General features: G+C 38.0%; 1 protein-coding gene across 2 annotated transcripts; it reads right to left on the reverse strand.

Annotated features, from left to right (window-relative positions):
* Positions 1-2,113: 2,113 nt before the first annotated feature.
* On the reverse strand, positions 2,114-17,664 carry LOC121425007. 2 transcript variants are annotated; one of them, XM_041620944.1, is made up of 5 exons: positions 17,582-17,664; positions 11,661-12,014; positions 9,697-10,690; positions 9,466-9,639; positions 2,114-7,858 (listed from the first exon to the last, which is right to left on the reverse strand). In XM_041620944.1, the coding sequence occupies exons 2-5, from the start codon at positions 11,984-11,986 to the stop codon at positions 4,916-4,918; spliced, it is 4,437 nt and encodes a 1,478-aa protein (XP_041476878.1). In that variant the 5' UTR covers positions 11,987-12,014; positions 17,582-17,664; the 3' UTR covers positions 2,114-4,915. The 2 variants fall into 2 exon arrangements, with proteins under 2 accessions (XP_041476878.1, XP_041476868.1); XM_041620934.1 differs by having other exon boundaries at positions 9,466-10,690.
* Between the last annotated feature and the right edge of the window lie 2,110 nt (positions 17,665-19,774).

Below are 19,774 nucleotides of genomic sequence, written 5' to 3' on the forward strand. Positions count from 1 at the left end.
TTGATACATTTAAACAAATTTATCATTCATCATTCAATGTTCTGATGTAAATAAGACGGAAAACAATCTTTGTACTAATTATTTTTATTAATTTCTACAAGACATTTACATGAAGTAAGTTTTACAGTGTTCTTTAATATCAGTTACATGATCACAACAGACATACACACATACGCGCTGCTCTCTAGCACACAATCATTAGATATGATATGAATACAGCCTAGGCAATCGGTTTAGTACTTCTACATACAAATTCATCTCAAACAATTCATTCAGCTACTTCTAAATTTCAAGGATTATTTTCAAAAACATTTCTGATAAATTATTGAAAATGTGTAGAGTTCTCCCTGAATTAATGCTACATATTAGACCACACCGTTCTATAAACAAACACATCTACATACTCCTATACACAGTGGGACCAAAACCTCCATTAAACTTAAGTGGTGAAAGTATACACCTGGTGCTCTATCATTTTCCCCATGAACAGAGATGTAGTCAATGAAAAACTTAAAAAGTTGCAACAGTAAAATAACCATATAGACATCGGACTTTCAAAACTGTTGGTCGAGTTATATACATAGTTTTAAAAATAATCAAATGCATATGAAATGATAAACATGTACATGCATATGCATTAAAAACTGCATGTATATATATATATAAAACAGAGTGTAAAAAAGAAACATGTTTTTCCCCGAAAATTGCAGTTTTTAAAGAAAAAGTTATTGCTGAAACTAGGGCTCTCTATGGCAATGAGATGACAAAAAAAGAAGTAATTTCTGGAAAAACATAAAGGGTGATTATGATTACAACAATCTTCAAAATAGTTTACCCAAGTTTATTAAAAAAAAGGTTTTGGTCCCTACATAAAGTACAACATCATTATCACAATACATATTTTACACTTATAAACACTAAAAAACAAGGATATGAGAGATGTAACCTTTTGGCATCAAAGTCAATGGCAATGACCAAACATATCAACATGTACATTAAAAAGGATATAAATTAGTAAAAACATATGACTTGTGGAAAGAATTGTGCTGAAATACATACAGAAAAATGTTAACTTTGTCTTGCACAAGAATTTAAATGCATGTACATGTATGTATATATATATATATACATGTGATAATCAATATTAGCATTAAAATGCAATACAATGCCCGGGGTAGGGGCAGTCTGGTGGTACTGGGATGTGACACTTTGATGACCCCATTTTCAGACCTACATGTAATTTTCAGTTCTCTAGATACTTGAATGACAAAATTTCCATCCAGAAGCCGCCCCGCTCGCAAGACCCCCGTTTCGAAACATCTTTAATAGTTCCCTAGCTCTGCCAAAAATGCCCAGCACAGTTCCATAACTCCCTCCGCTAGCAGCTCAATGCACCGCTAGCCTTCAGACACATGTATCATGCACAGTGCTTGCGTGCATCATACTTACTGTACCGCGATCCCATTCCGTTTATATTTAGTTCTCAAGACCCCACATTTAACCCTTGTTTCAGTTCCTTAGACCCCCATTTTGCAGAGCTACCAAGTCTCACGCATTGTGCGTGAGACTCACGCATTCAGGGTCCGTCTCACGATCTCACGCATGGCACCCATTTTTCTCACGCATATCGGTACCCAACAGAAAAAAAGAGAAAAAGTAGCATTATTCGCCAGATTATACGACTGGCTGACCGCCTTCGCGTCTAGCCCGGCACACGAGACGAATCAAAAGTGCAGTCAGCGCACAGCTAGTACGTGATACGATGAATAGCGTGCGTGCATCGCATGGTTTTGAAGCCCATATCCATAGAGATGGATCTCTATGATCTCTATATATGCCCATATCTTATGCGCGCGCGCGTTGCGCGCGCACCTTTTCGCAACGTACGAGTGTAAGTACTGGCCGCGCGCGCTCAGAGACGTCAAGTCATGAAAATCTCACGCATTACATTTTTTTGAACTTGGCATCTCTGATTTTGGGGTTTCGTGAGGTTTACCGATCAAAATATAATTCGACTGCCCCCACCCCCCCCCCCCCCCCCCCGGTACAATGTACATGTAGGCCTATGAATTCAATTTAACAAATAAAGCAAGTTCAGTTATTTTCCTGTTTTCATTCACTGAACTTGCTAGCCAAATGGCAAAATGCTTTTATCTGTTATATTTTGCTTTCCATATAGCCAGACAGCATTTTTAATTCAATATGTGATGAATGCAATGTGTATCACAACCAGTGTATCATAACTTCCTGTTGAGTCATTCAAGAATGGAACTGTGTATGGTGTACATTTACTGACAACAAATACACAGATATGTATGAGTGGGCATGTATGTACAGTAGTTTGAAAAAAAAAGTCCCATATATCTCCACACAAAAGGGCCATTACAGAGATCCACATATCTCAGCTCTGTAACATACATGTACATGTAAAAGATACCATCAATTGTACAATTAAACATAACTGTATAAAGTCTATGGAAAACCATGTACAAAAACTTACAATCATACATTTCTATGTATATGCAATATACATATATATATCTACATAGCTTTGTGAAATGAACATCCATGAATTCATTGCATTGGATTTCAGGAATTTCATTGGCACATCAATCCAGAGTTAAATACATTTTTACACAATTTAACCAATCAGAGTTGCTCATGAAATGAAAAAAAAATCCTGTTTATACATAAATATTGATTGACTGATAGTGATATACTATTAAGACTAAAGCAATCAACAAGCAAATACATCATCATCTGCAAACTTGCAGAAAAACATGTATATCTTAGAAATATTCAAATATCTTTGTGACAGCATTCATAGTAACTTCGAAATATTGTGAGTTGCACAAAAGTATTCAACATAGAAGAAATCATTTGTACAAATTCATACCATGTTGGACCATTACTAGTATACAAGATGCGATTACACTTTATTTACATACACATAAACTTTTCATATTTATACAATTTAAGAGTACCTTTAATTAATCAGAGGTATTTTCTTATTTCCCGCCCCCTTACACTAGCCTATAATATACGCAGAGGCTGCAGCTTATTATCATTGCTGTTAGCTTAATGCAAGAAACATGTCTGCTACAGAAGACTGTTGCCGCCTATACACTCCAGTCTTGCAGATATTGTTTTCTTTTAATCAACCAGGATTGCGTCAGCCTTTTTTTATACAAAAAGACATACGCTAGATCTAACTAAAATCCCCAAGATTAGAGTGTATAAAAGCGGTGACTATTTAGCAGGCACTGTGCGGTCTTGTGCATCAGACATAAATGACGTTAAGCTTAACAGCATCAGACAAGTAAAGGCTAATACGAAAGCAGCAGCCCCTGCCTAGATTATAGTCTGCCCTTTCACATACATGTACATGCATAAAATAATCATACCATAGAAACAATTTACAAGACATTTCATTACCATTTAAACTTAAAGTAGCTTTTCATTTTCAAAATATTATGTCACCATTTGTGATTCACTAACTGCTCAATATCAACAATTATCTGCAATGCAATCAAAATTCAAACGCATGATTTAGCTATGTGAGCATAGGAGCATAGAGAGCTCGGATAATCTAAGCCTCTGGGGTTGCACGTTCACAACAAAATGAGCATACATGTTGCACATTATATTTTCCAAAATTTATGAAAAATTTCTCAAAAAAATGAATATTTTCTTTTATTGAATTGGGTACAAAAAACTTTTGTATATTCCATTTTTATACATAAATATCGAATAGTCAGGCATACAACTTGCTACATCTTACATAAATCTTATTGTTAACCCCATATAAACTTTTTGTCCAGGTATATGCATATTTTTTACTTTTATGACATCACCATTCATTCCATAAGAAAACCAGTCACGGTTCTCTATTTGGATTTGTCTGTGACAGCCACCAGTAATTTTAGTATGCCAAAAACTTTGTGTAAATGTTCTCAAAAATATGTTCTAAACAACAGATATAAAGAAATTACATCTCCACAGAATTGTATGCTATGTGTTTCTAAGTATACATAAACTGCAACAAATATTCCACATGTTTTGGAAGTCTGTTTCGGATTAAACTCCAAATAAACCAGAAATAGCAAATGGTACATTTGTACAAACACATTAACACAAGAAAATGAACAGAACACTTATTCCACTGCAGTTATCAATAATGTAAAACTAATACATTATGCAAAATGTAAAACACATGTCTAAAAAATGTAAAAATACATGTACATTTTACTAATGTTACAAATTAAGTTATTTGCACAGTAGATTTAAAATGTTATCAACACTGAACTTTTGGTATTTACAAGCTGAAAGAAATTCATGAATTCATAAATGAGGTACAAAAATTCTATCGGTGATGAAACTCCGACATTGTCAAGTTTGAAAAACAATGCAGTCCTGGCACATGTACAAATGTGCATGTCAATATTTATGTGAAAAGATTTTCTGTTCTTTCCTCATGTACCTCATTTTCTAAAATTTGATTTGCAGCTATGGGCATGAATTCCACAGTGGACTTGTGAAATTAAAAGAAAAGAATAAAACTTTCAGTTCCAAACGACAGACCTATTACTGGTAATATACACTTACCAGCACATGAAAGATATTTTCACACATTTACTTTGAATCTTCATAATCGACACAAGTAACCTTTTTTTTTCAAAAAGTGCCTGCATACCTTTTTAAAAGAAGTCTATGAGACCTAAAGAGCAATACAAAGGCAATTGTATTGTTGTACAGATCACAAGACCTCCATACATAAAAGAGAGCACTCCATACTCCCAAACGGTAATTCCATGAAGCGTAATATAACATAGGAAACTGCATGTATGATTATCTAATGATACAGAACTTAAATTCTTGCTTTAAATACCGAGTTGTCTGAAACACATTTAAAATATTAATGACCCCACCTCTGCTGGCTTGGAGGGGTAGGGTTACCAGGTAAAGGGAAGGGCATGGGGGCATTAGGGTATCCCATGTAGGGCATACGAGGCTGGGCCTGCGCCCCCATAGGAGAAGGATAGTGCATACCGGCAAGGGCTAGAGGAGCTGGTTGATTGCCAGTATCTGGTGGTCCCATGTACCAAGGCCTCAAAGGTGCTGAATGAGCATGGTCTGGTTCATGGGTTTGAGAACTTATCATCTCGCGTGTTGCACCTTGATAGGGCGCACCTGTTGGTGCATAAAAGGGGCTAAGGGGCCTAGGAGAGGGGCATGGGATGGGGTAGTTGGAAGGTATGCTGTTGTTTAGAGGGGGACGTAAATTCAAATGATTTGATGGGAAGGTGGATGAAAGTGGACTGGCTTGTGGCGACTGGAACAAATTCTGGAACTGGGGTCCTTTGGAGGGCGGTCTTGATGACTCTTGGGGTGATGGGGAAGGACTAGAGCGGGAATGTTGAATGGGTGTGGGAGGGGGGCTCTGAATTGTCGCACCTGCTGATGAAACAGGAGCTTGCCTGGCTGGTGCACCATTACCAATGTTAGACTCCAAATCTAGGAGAGCCTGGAGATGATGATGGGTGTTAGCACCTGGAGTTGATCGATGCGATGGTGGTGAGTTGTTCTGCATGAGAGGCATTGGCATATGAGATGTGGTAGGTTCATTGGTTCTGTTCAAGGGAGGAGGAGGATTGATAGGCTGGGAAGGTGGAGGAGGAAGTGATGAGGACCACCCAGAAGATATCTTGCTGGACTGCATATAGTGTGAGTAATAGTTGGAAGTGGTAATGCTTTCTCGCTGGTATGATCTGATTTCATGGGAGAATGGCCCATTGTTTCTATCTTGTACAGCAACAAACTCTTTCTGTTGGTAGTGTTGATGTTGCGGCAGTTGCGGCTGTTGATATTGCAATGGCTGGGGTTGCTGATGTTGGAGTTCCGGAGGTTGATACTGCTGACTGACCTTGCCATAGTTTCCTTGCTGATATGGCTGTAGTTGCTGTTGATGCGCCTGCTGATTGTCAGAGTTATTTCTGGAATCATCTTTTTGATGTTGCTTTGCTGGCTGATACTGATCTTCAGGTCGTCGCTGAGTTTGAGGTTGCTGAGTTTGAGGATGTGGAGCTAGAGGTTGTTGGTGCACAGGATTGGGACGTTGCAGTTGAATATAGTGATTTTGACTTTCATGTTGTCGTTGTTCCTGCTGATGCTGCTCTGCTTGGTGTTGTTGCTGGCCGGGCTGTTGCTGATGCTGGGTTTCAGTTGAAGGTTGTTGTTGCTCTGCGACAAGTTGCTGTTGACTTATGGGATGTTGATTGTGCCCTGCATCTTGCTGATGTCGTGAAGGATCAGCATTTGGATGGTCTTGTGGTTGTCCTCCCACATGTGACGGTAACTCTTGATGATTGGGTTGGGCCTGGCACTCAACAGGTTGATTTTTCATTGATAGGTCACCACTTTCATTTGCTTGATGTAAGATTGTATTCTCTTGAGGACTTTTTACTTGCTTCTCTCCAATTTGCACCTTTTCATTATGTTCTTGACTTAGAGATATTCCTTGTGATGGCACAGATTGAATCTCTGAAGACTGTTGAATTTGTGGCTCCAATGGGGGAACACGCAGTACCGTTAGAGGTGCTGGAAGGGGAATTTGGGATTTTTTTGCACCTTTTCTGCCCCTTGGTTTCTTGACTTTAGCTTCTGCAGTCTTTGTAATGGTTGGCCTGCCAACATGCGGGGCTGATGGTTTCTCATTCCAGATGTTAATACCATGAGCCTTTTGTTTGTGAGTCTTCAAGGTAACGTTCTGTCTGAATGTCTCTCCACACAAATCACAAGTAAAAGGCTTATCGCCAGAGTGGATGCGTCTGTGAGTCTCCATGTTAGAGCTCTGAGTGAAGCCACGATTACACTCTGGACAATGATAGGGCTTGGTGTCACTGTGAACTAATTTGTGTCTCTGAAGATGATTCTTACAACTAAACACCTTTTGACAAATGTCACACTGGAATGTCTCGCTTCTGTCATGGCGACTTACATGTCCTTTCATGCCTTTCTTTGTCTTGAACATCTTGTTACAAATATGACAACTGTAGGGTAAATCCACATCTGCAGTTTTCTTCTGAGGTTCCAAATGGTTTATGAGGGACTCCTCGGGTTTGTATGTTTTATCACATTCGGATGACTTGTTCATTTGGCTAATTTGGACATTCAAATCACCAGGAGCAATAGGAGGCTTGTTTGTTTGAATGTTATGATCGATCAAATCCTCAGATGGCTTGTTCGCTTGGCAGACATGGTCATTCATTTCATCCCGTTTCGTAAATGACATACCACATAAATGACATAAGCAGGGTTCCTCTATGCTGTGTTCCTGGACACTACGTTCCTGAACGCTCTGTTCCTGAATTCTTTGTTCCTGAACGCTCTGTTCCTGGACGTCATGTTCCTGGACGTTATGTTCCTGGACGCCATGTTCCTGGACACCTTGTTTCTTGATACTTTCTTCCTGGATGCTGTGTTCCTGAATGCTTGGTTCCTGGGCACGATGAAATTTTGCTTGATTCAGCATCTTCTCTTCCGCGTGGCTCTTCCTATGCTTTGCAAGCAAACTTGGCAGTCCAAACTTTTTATCGCAATACGGGCAGTCATACTTATGGACATGAAGTCTGCGCTTGTGGGCCCAGAGCTGGGCACTAGACTTACAGGATTTGCCACATTCTGGACAGGGGTAGGAGAGAGATGAATGCAATTCACAATGTCTCTTAAGGTTTGCCCTATTGGAAAATGTCTTTAAACACTCTGGGCATCGATGCACTTGTGCTGCCTTAGCTGCTGCCTTGGCTCTTGCCACTGCCCTCAGCTCTCTTGGTGACTTTTTTTGCTTTGTTTTGGCAGTCTAGAGAAAATGATAAAGAAAATAAAGAAACAGGAAAAGAGTTGAGTGAGCATAGATATTAAAATTGATCAATCAATAATAAATCAATTAAGAATGCCATTTAATATATGATCTATAATATTAACTAAAACAGTGTTTTGATGTTTGAACTACATAAATAATCCTCCTGCATTGGGCAACTTTACATACAAAAAAGGTCGACCTCTTTTACACAGAGAAAAGAATGAATGATTTAAACTATCTAGGCCGGGGTGATTTGGGAGATCATATGGCCGGGGGGGGGGGGGGGGGGGGGATGAGGCCAACATGCACTTAATAATGTTGTGTAATTTCGGAACCACGTACCTGGCATCTCAAATTTGGTCTAAAAAAATGTGCAAGACTTAAGTAAAAAGTCAGCTAGTGGCGCAGTCAAAAAAATTTCCGTCACGAAAGTAGTGCACAAATTCTTGACGGGGAGGGGGGGCTCGGAGGCCTAGATAGGTTTAAGAATGATTGGAATATATGACAAACAAATTTGTTTTCTCTATCATATATTGTAAGAAAAAGCAGGTAAAAAAAATTAGGATGAGGATGTAGTTTGATAAGATACAAACATTACAAATTTCATGAAATATTGTATGAACTCCTAAAATAGACTGGGCTATTTTGATGCCTAATAAGACGTGGGCTGATTCAGCCCCCCCCCCTTATGATCTCGATCGACGCGCAGTTGCGATGAAAATTGGCACTCGCGTTACTCATGACATAATCTAAAAAACTTTAAGATCAAATTCTGTGAAAAATCTCATTGCTGATTATGCTAATTTATGAGTAAAATCAAAACTTTGCTCTACTTTACCAAATAATGCCCCTAAATGCAAATTTTTGGTTAACATCTGGGAATCTAATCATGTACTTCAAAAAAATTTCAACATCACATTTATTGTCTTATGTATTTCATTGTTTTCTAAATTTCTTCTGTATTTCATTGCTTTTTCAATTGAAATTGTCAGGGACTTAAATTTGACCATGAACAAGATGTAATTAGTTAATTTTAATCAGTAAAAGAAAATGGCACATTTATAAATTTTGGCTAAAAACACTATTTGCAATGGAGTTATACACAAATTTGGGTCTGCATGTGATGTTGCGTGATCTCGGAACCCGGATGGTGCAATTTTGGTCGCAAAACTGCGCAAGACTTGAAAGTAAAAAGTCAGGGAGTGACGTGGTGTTCAGGAAAACATATCAATCATAAAAGTGGCCAAACTAATGCTAGGTTCCCACTGCCAATCTCTTGTCTTGACCTGACACAATCAAGCAAAGTTTTGACCGGGTCAGCCTTGTTCAGTAGTTTAATTATGGTCAGTATGCCCTGATCAACTACATTCCTCAAGTGATTTGGATATGTTGAAATACACAATGTGCTCAATGCAATTGCAATCAAAGGAGACTGATGCCAATCAAGGTAGAATGACCTTGTTTACTTTGCCAAGCTGTGCTGACCATGCCATACATATCTTGATCAGGCTTGAATTTGTTTGGAAGTGGGAAACTAGCATAAGTGCAAGAGAGAGAATATTTCATAGCGACATTAATTCTTGTGATGACAAATAGTTTCTCACCTTTTTCGGTTGTGCTTTTGGTGGTGAAGATTTGTTACCTTTAGGGTCTTCGATCTTTATCTCCTTGTCTTTTGGTGGTGAAGATTTGTTACCTTTAGGGTCTTCAATCTTTGTTATCTCCTTGTCTTTTGATGGTGAAGATTTGCTATCTTTAGGGTCTTCAATCTTTGTTATCTCCTTGTCTTTTGGTGGTGAAGATTTGTTACCTTTAGGGTCTTCAATCTTTGTTATCTCCTCCTTGTCTAATGAAGACAACCTCACTGTGCACCTGCTTAACTTGGAATCAACAGTCAAATCTGAACAATCTCCTTCATCCTTGGTCATTGCTTCTTCCATTTTTTCATCCTCCTTTTCAACTGACTTTTTCTTTTTTGAATGTGGCGGATCGGTCATTGCTTCTTCCATTTTTTCATCCACCTTTTCAACTGTCTTTTTCTTCTTTTGAGGTGGCACAACGGTCATTGCTTCTTCCACTTTTTCTTCTACCTTTTCAACTGCCTTTTTGTTCTTAGCAGCTGGAAGATTTTCCTTTGCCTTTCTTTTCAATGGGGCTTTTGTATTTCTTGTACTAACTGGTTTCTTGACATCCTTCTGCAACTCCTGCCGTTGTTTGGTTAGCCTTCTTGACCGCCCCTTTAATGGGACCTGGCTCCTCGTTTTAGAATCCTTGACCTGAGAAGTATCTTCACCATCACTACTTGGTGTACCGACACTCTGCTTTGTCCTTTTATCAGACTTAAACTTTTGATCAGATAATGCTTTGCGAACTGTTTTCCTTGTTCTTGGGGCTCCAGCAGCCCCACCATGATCAGGTTCATTGTCATCAACCACATGAGATTCTTCAGGAGCTGGCTCTTCATTAGTCTTATCAGTCTTTGAATTCAAAGGTGGTTTTTGGATTCCTTTCCTCTTTGTCCTTGGCGATCTTGTCTTTGCTCGATTGGAACTAGAAGGTTGTTCCCCATCTTTGCTTTCATTAGTCTGTGTTTTTTCAGTGTCTTGGTCTTCGTGGGACTTCCCGTCTGGCATTGATTTACGGGATGCTTTCCTCTTTGCTCTTGGAGATCTAGATGGTTCTTCCCGATTGGTGCTAGGAGGCTCTTCATCCTTGACAGTACTCACTGGAGTCACCTCCGACTTTGGGTCGCCTACAGTCGAGCCGCCGTCACCTGCCGAGCCTGGGTCACTCTTCTCGTTCGTCTTAATGTCTTCTTGGCAGTAAATTCTGCAATCAGAAAAAAAACTTTCTTCTTTTTAAATAGTAATTCAAAGGTACATTTACTTGATGATGGCTGGATCATAAGTGGCAATTAAAGCTAAGTTCTGGTTCTGGTATATAGATAGATTTTGATTGGAAATGGTAAGAAGCCATCTGAAAGTACTTTATCATACGCCATAATTCTTATTTAGAACAAAAAAGTTTAACTTTGTGTGGGACCACACAATAAAGGGAAATGCATTTTTTAGATACATGCATCTGATCTCCAATTCCGTGAACATTTATTTTCTGTTATTACTGGTACCACAGCTTACCTATCTTGATTAATTATGATTAGGCTGATTATGACTTAACAGACCAATCCTTGAGCGCGAGACTCGAGCACAATTGTTTTTTATTCTCTGGTTTTTCAGCAGAACGGCGACAATTTGTCATGAAATTGGTGTTCATTGAAAGCAGAGTGTAAGCTCTATTAATACTGAAATTTGCAACACTGTGCTTAATATAAATAACAAAACGAGGGTGCCAAGGAAGGGGTAGAGGAAGTGGTACATATCGCGTGCGAGTCTAGGAAATTTTTATATTGCTAGTATAGAACGTATATAACTTGGCTATAAAAAGGGCTTTACCTTGGATCTCAGTCCATTTTACAGCTACTTGTAAAAACAAAGGGTTTAACACTAAATCTCTATAAGCAGGGTGCTACATAACTTATTAGAAGCAATTTCTAAATACTTGGAATATACTTGCCCAAAAATCTATTTCACTTGCCCGAAAAAAATCAATGAAAAAAAAAGTTTTACCTCTCCAAAAGAAAGTTTTGCTGTTTTATAAACCACTGACCTTTTTGTCGCCTTCTTTTACATGAACTGATCTACTTTCTTATTGCATTTCTTTTCCAAAGTGATTTTATCTTACCAAAAGTAGCACACGCAATGCATGGCCATCTACATATACCTTTGATTCATATACCTACCCTATATACTTCTCTGCCATAGCAAGCAGCCATCTCATGAGTTGAACATTGGTCTTGCATCCAGATTTATTCTTTAGGGCACACCATCTTGGAAAGTCCTTAGCTCCTAAGAAGACATGGACTCCATTCTTTTCCCTCTGGTCATCTGATCTGATGCGTTTCTTGATAACCTTCTCGACGGTCTTTCCAGGAACATTTTCAGATGCTTTGTATGACGTCTCCTCAGATGCCTTTTCTGAATTCTTCTCAACAGCCTTCTCGGACGTTTTATCCGTTGACCTATCTGGAGCCTTCTCAGCAGCCCTCTTGGCCTTAGTCTGAGGCATTGTGATGATATCTGTCAAGATGATGTGCCTGGGAAAAGTAAATAGAAAAAAAGAAAACTGTATATAAAAAAAGAAGTACAATACCACTTCCTTTTAAGTATGTTACATCTAAACTACATTAGTAAAGAGTATTTTTATTTTCACTGACTAGAAAGAAGCCAAACATTCATTCTTAATTTGAAAGTTCATAGATTTTTATTTCATCAGTGCCAGTATTTCAAATTTTAAGTAACAAATTATTAAAGCTCTGATTGAGAAAATCCAGCTGAAATAGACTATGAAAACAAAGACACTTATCTGTCTCTAATTCTGAACAAGTAAAATGCCACTGTTGTTAAAGATAAATTCCAGTATTGGTAACAATCTCAAAATGACTTTTTACAGAATCTAATATAATGACCACCCAAGTGTCTGTTTGTATGAATAAAAAATATGTGCCAAAGAATTCTGGAAGAAATTGTGTAATTGCTGAGAAATAAGCAAAATGAGCGCGGATTCGGTCACTTCCGTCAGGTCTTTATTCCAGCAATAATAATACACTGTCCCACGTGTGCCTATCTGTGTTGGTGATCTTCAGTGTGAACATTTTGCAGCGTAGATTTCAAGATTTCACAATGTTCAGTTTATGTAACTTTACCAGATCTAGATCCTCGATGATATACTGACAATTAAGCCTGGTTTTACAGACTTTCTCATGAAATCAGTGTTTACTGCAACTACTGGCATTTCTCTTTAACAGTTCATTTTGAAGAAAAAAAAAACACTTAAATGCTTCAAATCCATTTTTTATTTTCATTTTTAAGTAAAAAAGGACCCCCAACAGCTGATGAGTTCAAATTCAATGATTGCATTTAACTTATTCTATGATTGATCTATTGGCATGAAGTACACGTATATATTTTTTACTTCTTAAAATTACACATTGTTGTTTACTTTGCCAGATTATTGGGGTGTTGCAAGAAACTTGTGATCAATTGAAAGTCTATTTTTGGTCCTTAAATCAATCATGACTTGCAATTAATTGTAAATTAGTGATTGATTGCTAATTTGCTCCATGAGTTTAATCTGATTTGCTATAACTAACATTGATCTTTCAATTGTAAAATTGCCACAGAATATTTGCAATTGATCGCAAACATTTTCTTGCAACACCCCTTATTACATTCAAGTCCCACATGTTGACATTAATGTTAGTACATGATACATCTACATGTAGGTTAATGGTTAACCTCTCAAATGAAATCCATCTTTCAGACTTCAGAGTAAAAAAAGAATGTGAAAAAATAGGTAGTAATTTACGGTATGACTATAAAATAAAATACATGTAGGCCTACTATCAAGGTAATTGGAAAATAGATATGGATGTAACTTAAAGATGTGAGATGCAAACATTCAGTAATAGTTGTTGAAGGTTGAGTTTTTTTTAAGTACTGTAAATGAGTGTGTAGATATGGGGCACCAATTTTTTTATTCAATCTGAAAATGACTGGCCAAAGTTTTTTTTCCAAGAAAAGCGTTTATTTCTCTCAAATTTTTTATGATATTCATCTAGAAAGTCTTACTCATAAGAACAAGTTAATTTGTGGAATCTAAATGAAATTCATGACTAATTTTAAGCTAAATTTTTAGGTGCACAGAAACACAACGACAAATCGTCCCGACTGTGTACAGCAGATAGATCGTCTCCGCACAGCGATTCAGAGACCGCTGATTGGTAAATGGCGCAGATCACGTCATGGCCACGTGGTCGCCAAAATAATTCCTTCGGACTGCGTGCGGAAGTATCGATAGCGATAACGTTGTGTACGCGGGAAATGGTCTTGGTTTGTGATCCGATCGCTCCGGTATCGATCGAAAATTATCGAAAATCTGCAATTTCATGCATATTCATGCGACGCTCCGACACCCGGTTGTGATAGACTCTACAAATTCCAACAAACACGATGCCAAATCGACGCTAAGTGAAATTCTAGGTCGATTTTGGTACAAGGTGATAGAGAATTGCACGCTTGTTTTTGGTGGAATACTGTTGGGGGAATGGAAGGCTTGCACTGCGCATGCTTACTATATTTTCATTCATAAATTGGCTCTCGGCAGTGGCTGGATGACGTCATGTAATAAGCAAAAATGTACTCGACCGCTAGCATTCAAGCTCCGCTATCTGTTGTACACAATTTGTCACTGTGAGAAATTGGGGCCCTCTATCATACATTTCCTGCAACAAGTTTTCATATTCACTTTCACCTGCATTTTGTTTGCTAAAATTTGAGAATGAATTTTGCTAAGAGGAAAATCTTGAAACATGAATATTTCATCAAAAGACAAAGAGCTATGAAGTAAGCTGCGCAGAATTTGAAATGGTAAGCTTTTTTTTTAAATTCCGGCACATTACTCTACCCCATAACCTTCTTCTTGGTTCCATCAGTTGGGATTTGTGTACTCGCTGTGACCCAATAGCAAATGTCATGTCATGGTCTACAGTCTAGCCTAAATTCAGTCAAGCCTAGCCTAGCCTCGTACTAGGGCTAGGCCAGTGTAGACCAAAAGCTTCGGTCTCTGTTGTTGTGTTGGTTGTTCAGCTGAACTCCGTTGGCTTCACTCACCAAATACAGAGACCAAAGTTCTAGCGCGATCTGTACAGGGGACTCAATGGCCGTATGTTTATGTATTAAGATCGGATAAAACGGGGTAGTGAATTTGCGCGACAGCCGAGGTAAGTCACAGTTTTTGTTCCTTTTAACTTGATTTTCCCCGTTTTTAGCAATTAATGCCAAGAGGGAATATTAATTGGCATTTACATAGCGTTAATTTTCAAAATTTTTATTCATTAAAGACAAACATTCAAGACCCCCGACGGGGGGGATTTTGCATTACAAGTCCCCTAATGGTGGCTGCACAATTGCGAGCCATCTATGTACATGGAAATTTTTTTTAAATGTTTAAAAATTCCTTGAAACAGACGGCTGCCAGCTGTCTAGGCCAGTGAAGAAGCAAGGCTAAGTTTGGTTTTATAACTCATCATTCATGTCAATCGTTCTTTCAATCATTGCGGATACATCTTCACTTCAGTCTTCAGTCAAACAGCCTCAGAGTCAGAGCTGCTTACATATGATAGCCAAGTTGATCATGGTGGTAGTACTGGTACAGAGCACCCATGGTTTCAAATCATCTCGCATGCGAAGGATTCATATGCACCTGGTGCACGCGAATCTTTCACACCCTTTTTACTAAAATAACTATGACTTTACATCATAGCTAAGAATTCTAATTGTGCTATGACACTTACCGAACCATATGGATCGTTTGTTGACTTCTCTTTGCTGTTTTTTTCACTAAAATAAGAGCATTTTTCGTGATCTTCACGTAGATACCTCCTGCTCAGCGTGGATATCAATTTTTGCCTAAAGAGGGCGCACGATATTATTCACAATACCAAGCCAGTAGGCACTTAAGAACCAAGTTTGAAAGGATACTCGTAAAATTACGTCACTCTCGCCGATGAATACCGGTATTCATTAGATCGTGGTCGTGCGTGTTCAATACACACTGAGTGCATGCATGCAGAGAGTTTGTATTGAACACGCACGACCACGATCTAATGAATATTAATCGGTGAGAGTGACGTAATTTTACGAGTGTCCTTTCAAACTTGGTTCTTAAGTGCCTACCGTTTGTTTACGGTTTTGCGACTTGTACCTACTAGCTGCCCCGGCTAGCTGCATTCTAGGCGATCGGCATTATTTTCTTGCTCGTTCAATCCACTTTCATCATCATCTTGTCAAAAGATGGCGTACTTTACCAATAAGTATATACATGAGATGCAACCTGTTGATTTTTGGTACAATTTCCTATTATGCGCTGACGACTTGAATCGAGAATGTTCGATAGGAAAAGTTGCTTTTCGATTGTTGTTTGCGTACTTTCCACCGCAGTATCAAGGATAACTAAGGACGGATCGAAAGGGTGAGACTTGGAGGCACCCATGGGTTCATATCATCTCGTGTGCGAAGGAATATCAGTCATACGCATGCGACACACACGACACTTCCAAAATACAGTGGGCTATTGCCCACATAAAACATCATGTATGATTTGGTATTCCACATCCTGCTATGACACTTACCGAATCATTTAGATCCTTCCGTGACTTCTCCTTGAAGTTTCTTTCTAAAAATATGTATATTTTCTTGATCTTTAGTGAAGATTTCACGGAGATAGAAATCAATCAGCGTGGATATCAATTTTCTCCTGAAGAGGGCGCGCGATTTATATTCATATCAAAGACACGACAAGGGAAAGAATAGGCACCTACCCTATTTTACACGCATATCGACGCAAGGCATTACGCAAAGTCCGTGAAGTGTCCAATCTTTTCATTGTATAGACTTTGGTATATCGTATACGTATTATTGACGTTCGTCAAAGCTTGTACTGCTGGTTTCTTTCCAGACACGTATATTATTTTCATTTTTTTTTATCAGTCATCTTTTTAAATTAATTGCAAATAAGTGTTATCATCACCAATAATAATCTTTAATTATGTTTTTGAAGGTATTTCATTCATTGGTGCCCATAATTAGTAAATTAATCATAAGGATTGCACATTCAAAGAATTTAGATACAGTTATAAAATTACCGAGGAGCTGAATCAAGGTTGTGAAATTATTAGCGCCACCAACAGGCTTCCTTGTAATTCCGTGGAAGAGACAAGCGAAGTCACTTACGAGGCCGAGGTAAGCGAAATTTGCTTTTTTTTAATGATTATTATTTTATTATTATTTTCATATTTAATAAACTATTGCTACTTACCGGCAAGAGCCCCGGTGCGTAGCGAGAAAGGAGTTTCGGCAAATATTACTTCAGCAATGAAGCGATGTTTGCCGACTACTTTGAAATCCAGGGTCAAACACGGTCTATTGTACGAGGTTAGTACATACTAACCTCGTACAATGTGTAAGTGACTTGGAGGTAAGCGATAAAAACACTTTTATAAATAATTTCCAATTCCTTTTTGAAACAAACTTAAATCTTTCATTAAAGAATACCATAGACATATTGGCGACAATAGTCAAATATGACTAATCGCCACTCAAACCAATATAAGAAGAAGAAGAAATACTGAAAGGTTTGGGCTTTGCCTTTGGCGCGTTTCATTCCCTCACATTCGTGTGATGAATGAAAACGTCAAAGTCCACTATGAAATCACATGCGTTTGTGCGAGGTTAGTATTACTAACCTCGCATGTTGTGTGAGTGGATACAGAGTACAGTCTAGCCTATGCTAAGGCACAATAACATCAACATAACCGTCCAAGTCACGCTGCAAGACAATCATCACTTCATTTGTATATCTATTGTAAACGCACCTGCATACACGCGCGCCACACAATAGGAATACACACCAATCATATACACACTGCGGGCCCGGGTAAGTGCCCCGTCAACAACATCGAATTGCCGCTGTGATGACGGCAGCTGATTTAATTCACAATAGATTTTACCGTTTAAAAACAATTCAAATAGTCTTCGAATCCCAGTGATAGGTGAACCATTACATCCATGACAAAATAACTAATCATCCTACCTAAATACTTACAAATGAAAACATGAAATTACATCTTGTGTTCAGGCTTTTCTCCTCAAGGCGTCATTCATTAATGGATGATGTTTAGTGAAACAAGAGATGGCGCTACACCAATTTTTTTTCACTCCATCGATGGAGGTGCCGTGGCCGAGTGGTCTAAGGCGCCTGGCTATACATAGAAAGTCAGAGGTTCGATCCCCTGCCGCGGCACTTGTGCCCGTGAGCAAAGCATTTAAGGTACAATGCTCTTTTATCCTGCTTTCAAATAAATGGAAATGCTATATGCATTATTGATTACTAGGTGTGCACTTGTTTTAAAAAAAATTCCAAGCGCGAGCGAGCGAGAACCCCGCGAGAACACCTTGATTCATTGTGTGAAAATGTGTCTAATTCAGAGGCGGGAGGGGGTGATAGACCCTACCACAAACACAATAGTTCAGCTGGAAAAATTGTGATCAAACAAGGAAGAGAATGAGATATCTTTTTGAAAAAAATGCTTCTTTTTTATTTTCAGTAATATCCCTTTCTCAGTTTTTCTTCCCTCTTTTTTTTTTTTTAGATAATTTTAAAATTACATGGGCGTCGATCACTCCACCCTACTGATCAGTGCTCCGCCTCCATTGCAGCTCTCCTCAATAAATATTATTAGTAAATCCCATATGTTCGTTTCTTTTCAAATTTTGCATGAAAAGATGAATCCAATAATCAGGTGTGATAATGTCTGGCTTAGTTCTTCTTTTGAAAATTTGCGCTGTGATTTTTTTTCATTTTTTATGGTGTCATTCAATATTTATTGAAAAGCAGGTATAATGTGGAATCATGAACGATTCGTCTGTAAACATTTTGTTTCTTCATAAAGATTGTGGTAGGCCTATCAATATTTTTTTACTATGCCTCAGATGTGTCGATGGGGGGGGGGAGGGGGGGGGTCAATGGGGCGCGGATCGATCGCCCCCAATAAAATATTAATTATACATGTAATTTAGTAGATTTGCCCCGAATAATTTTGACAGCTTGAAAAGTGTGCAATACGAATATGTTTTGAAAATAATGTGAAAGCAATTAAAAATCTCTTTTTTCGTCTAATTTTATAGAGGGGGATAAGTCCTATAAGGTTAAACTTTTGAGTACATGTTTTTTCTATAACAAGACTACGTACTTCGTACATGACACAATCAATAAGAGCGAGTAGTATTTGGTGAGCTGAGTATGGGCCATTTTAAGGACACTTGTGGTTTTTCATGGTTCTTTTCTAATACGTACTCTTTTGAATTTAAATTCTCATTTCTTTTGTATATTCTCTACTTCTTTTACACCATAGGATAACCTGAATAAAGAAAATACACACACAAGAAAAAATGAAGTATTATTCATATGGGTGAAATATTTGGGGCACATCCCATATGTCGCTTTATTGGTTTCGCGGGACCAGTCATGAGCCAAATGTTTGGAGGAAGCCAGACGTACCTTATGGGGCAATGTTTCTAAAATTTACTAGCGAGCACACAATTTGACCTTAAAAATGAATTTCGTGATAGATTTTGATTTGAGTTTGATTTGATTTGATTTATTGTTTTCTTCTGCATCCATAACATTCGTATAATACATTTTCCATAACATAATAAGCATAATATGTTAGCATTTTGGCATGAATCATAAATAAAGAGTACTAAAGAGATAATTCCAGACAAACATGAGTAACTATTTGATATTCACAATTTGCAGGAGAAGGATTGTCATCATAAGCAGATTGCTTGAAAAAAATGACAATCCCAAACTTATACTAATTGATATACATCTATAAAGCAGAATGGGCATATATTTTCAAATACAAAACATGAATTCATGCAATATTATAGTATAAAGATGAAGATGATAAAGCTGAGGGTGACGGTGATATGATGATTTCAATGCCACGAATACAACATGTCATCATTTTCCCTATATCTTTTCCTTTATTATTTGAACGAGAAAGGTTTTTTGAGGGGGTGGGGTCGTCTATGGCACCCTTAGCCCCCATCTTTGGCGAGGTCGGGCAAATCTTGAAAAGATTATGTCAGATATAAAAACATAAACGTGAACTTTTTAAAATGTTAATATATTTCATCCTGGACTTTTTTCCCTTCTCCGTTAATCTGGTTAATGTTTTAATACAATAACGAAATAATAATAATAATGATAACCCGACCATCACCATGATCAGCA

The sequence above is a fragment of the Lytechinus variegatus genome, chromosome 1 (assembly GCF_018143015.1).
Source record: "Lytechinus variegatus isolate NC3 chromosome 1, Lvar_3.0, whole genome shotgun sequence".
NCBI classification, from domain to species: Eukaryota; Metazoa; Echinodermata; class Echinoidea; order Temnopleuroida; family Toxopneustidae; genus Lytechinus; species Lytechinus variegatus.

What these genes read in the sequence shown, in the direction of transcription:
- LOC121425007 (XM_041620934.1), bottom strand. Translation starts at nt 11,986, where the DNA reads ATGCCTCAGACTAAGGCCAAGAGGGCTGCTGAGAAGGCTCCAGATAGG. An exon ending in ATGGCAGAGAAGTATATAGG is followed by an intron (nt 10,691 to 11,660) that starts GTAGGTATATGA and finishes TTCTGATTGCAG; the next exon opens with AATTTACTGCCAAGAAGACA. An exon ending in CAAAAGCACAACCGAAAAAG is followed by an intron (nt 7,859 to 9,465) that starts GTGAGAAACTAT and finishes CATTTTCTCTAG; the next exon opens with ACTGCCAAAACAAAGCAAAA.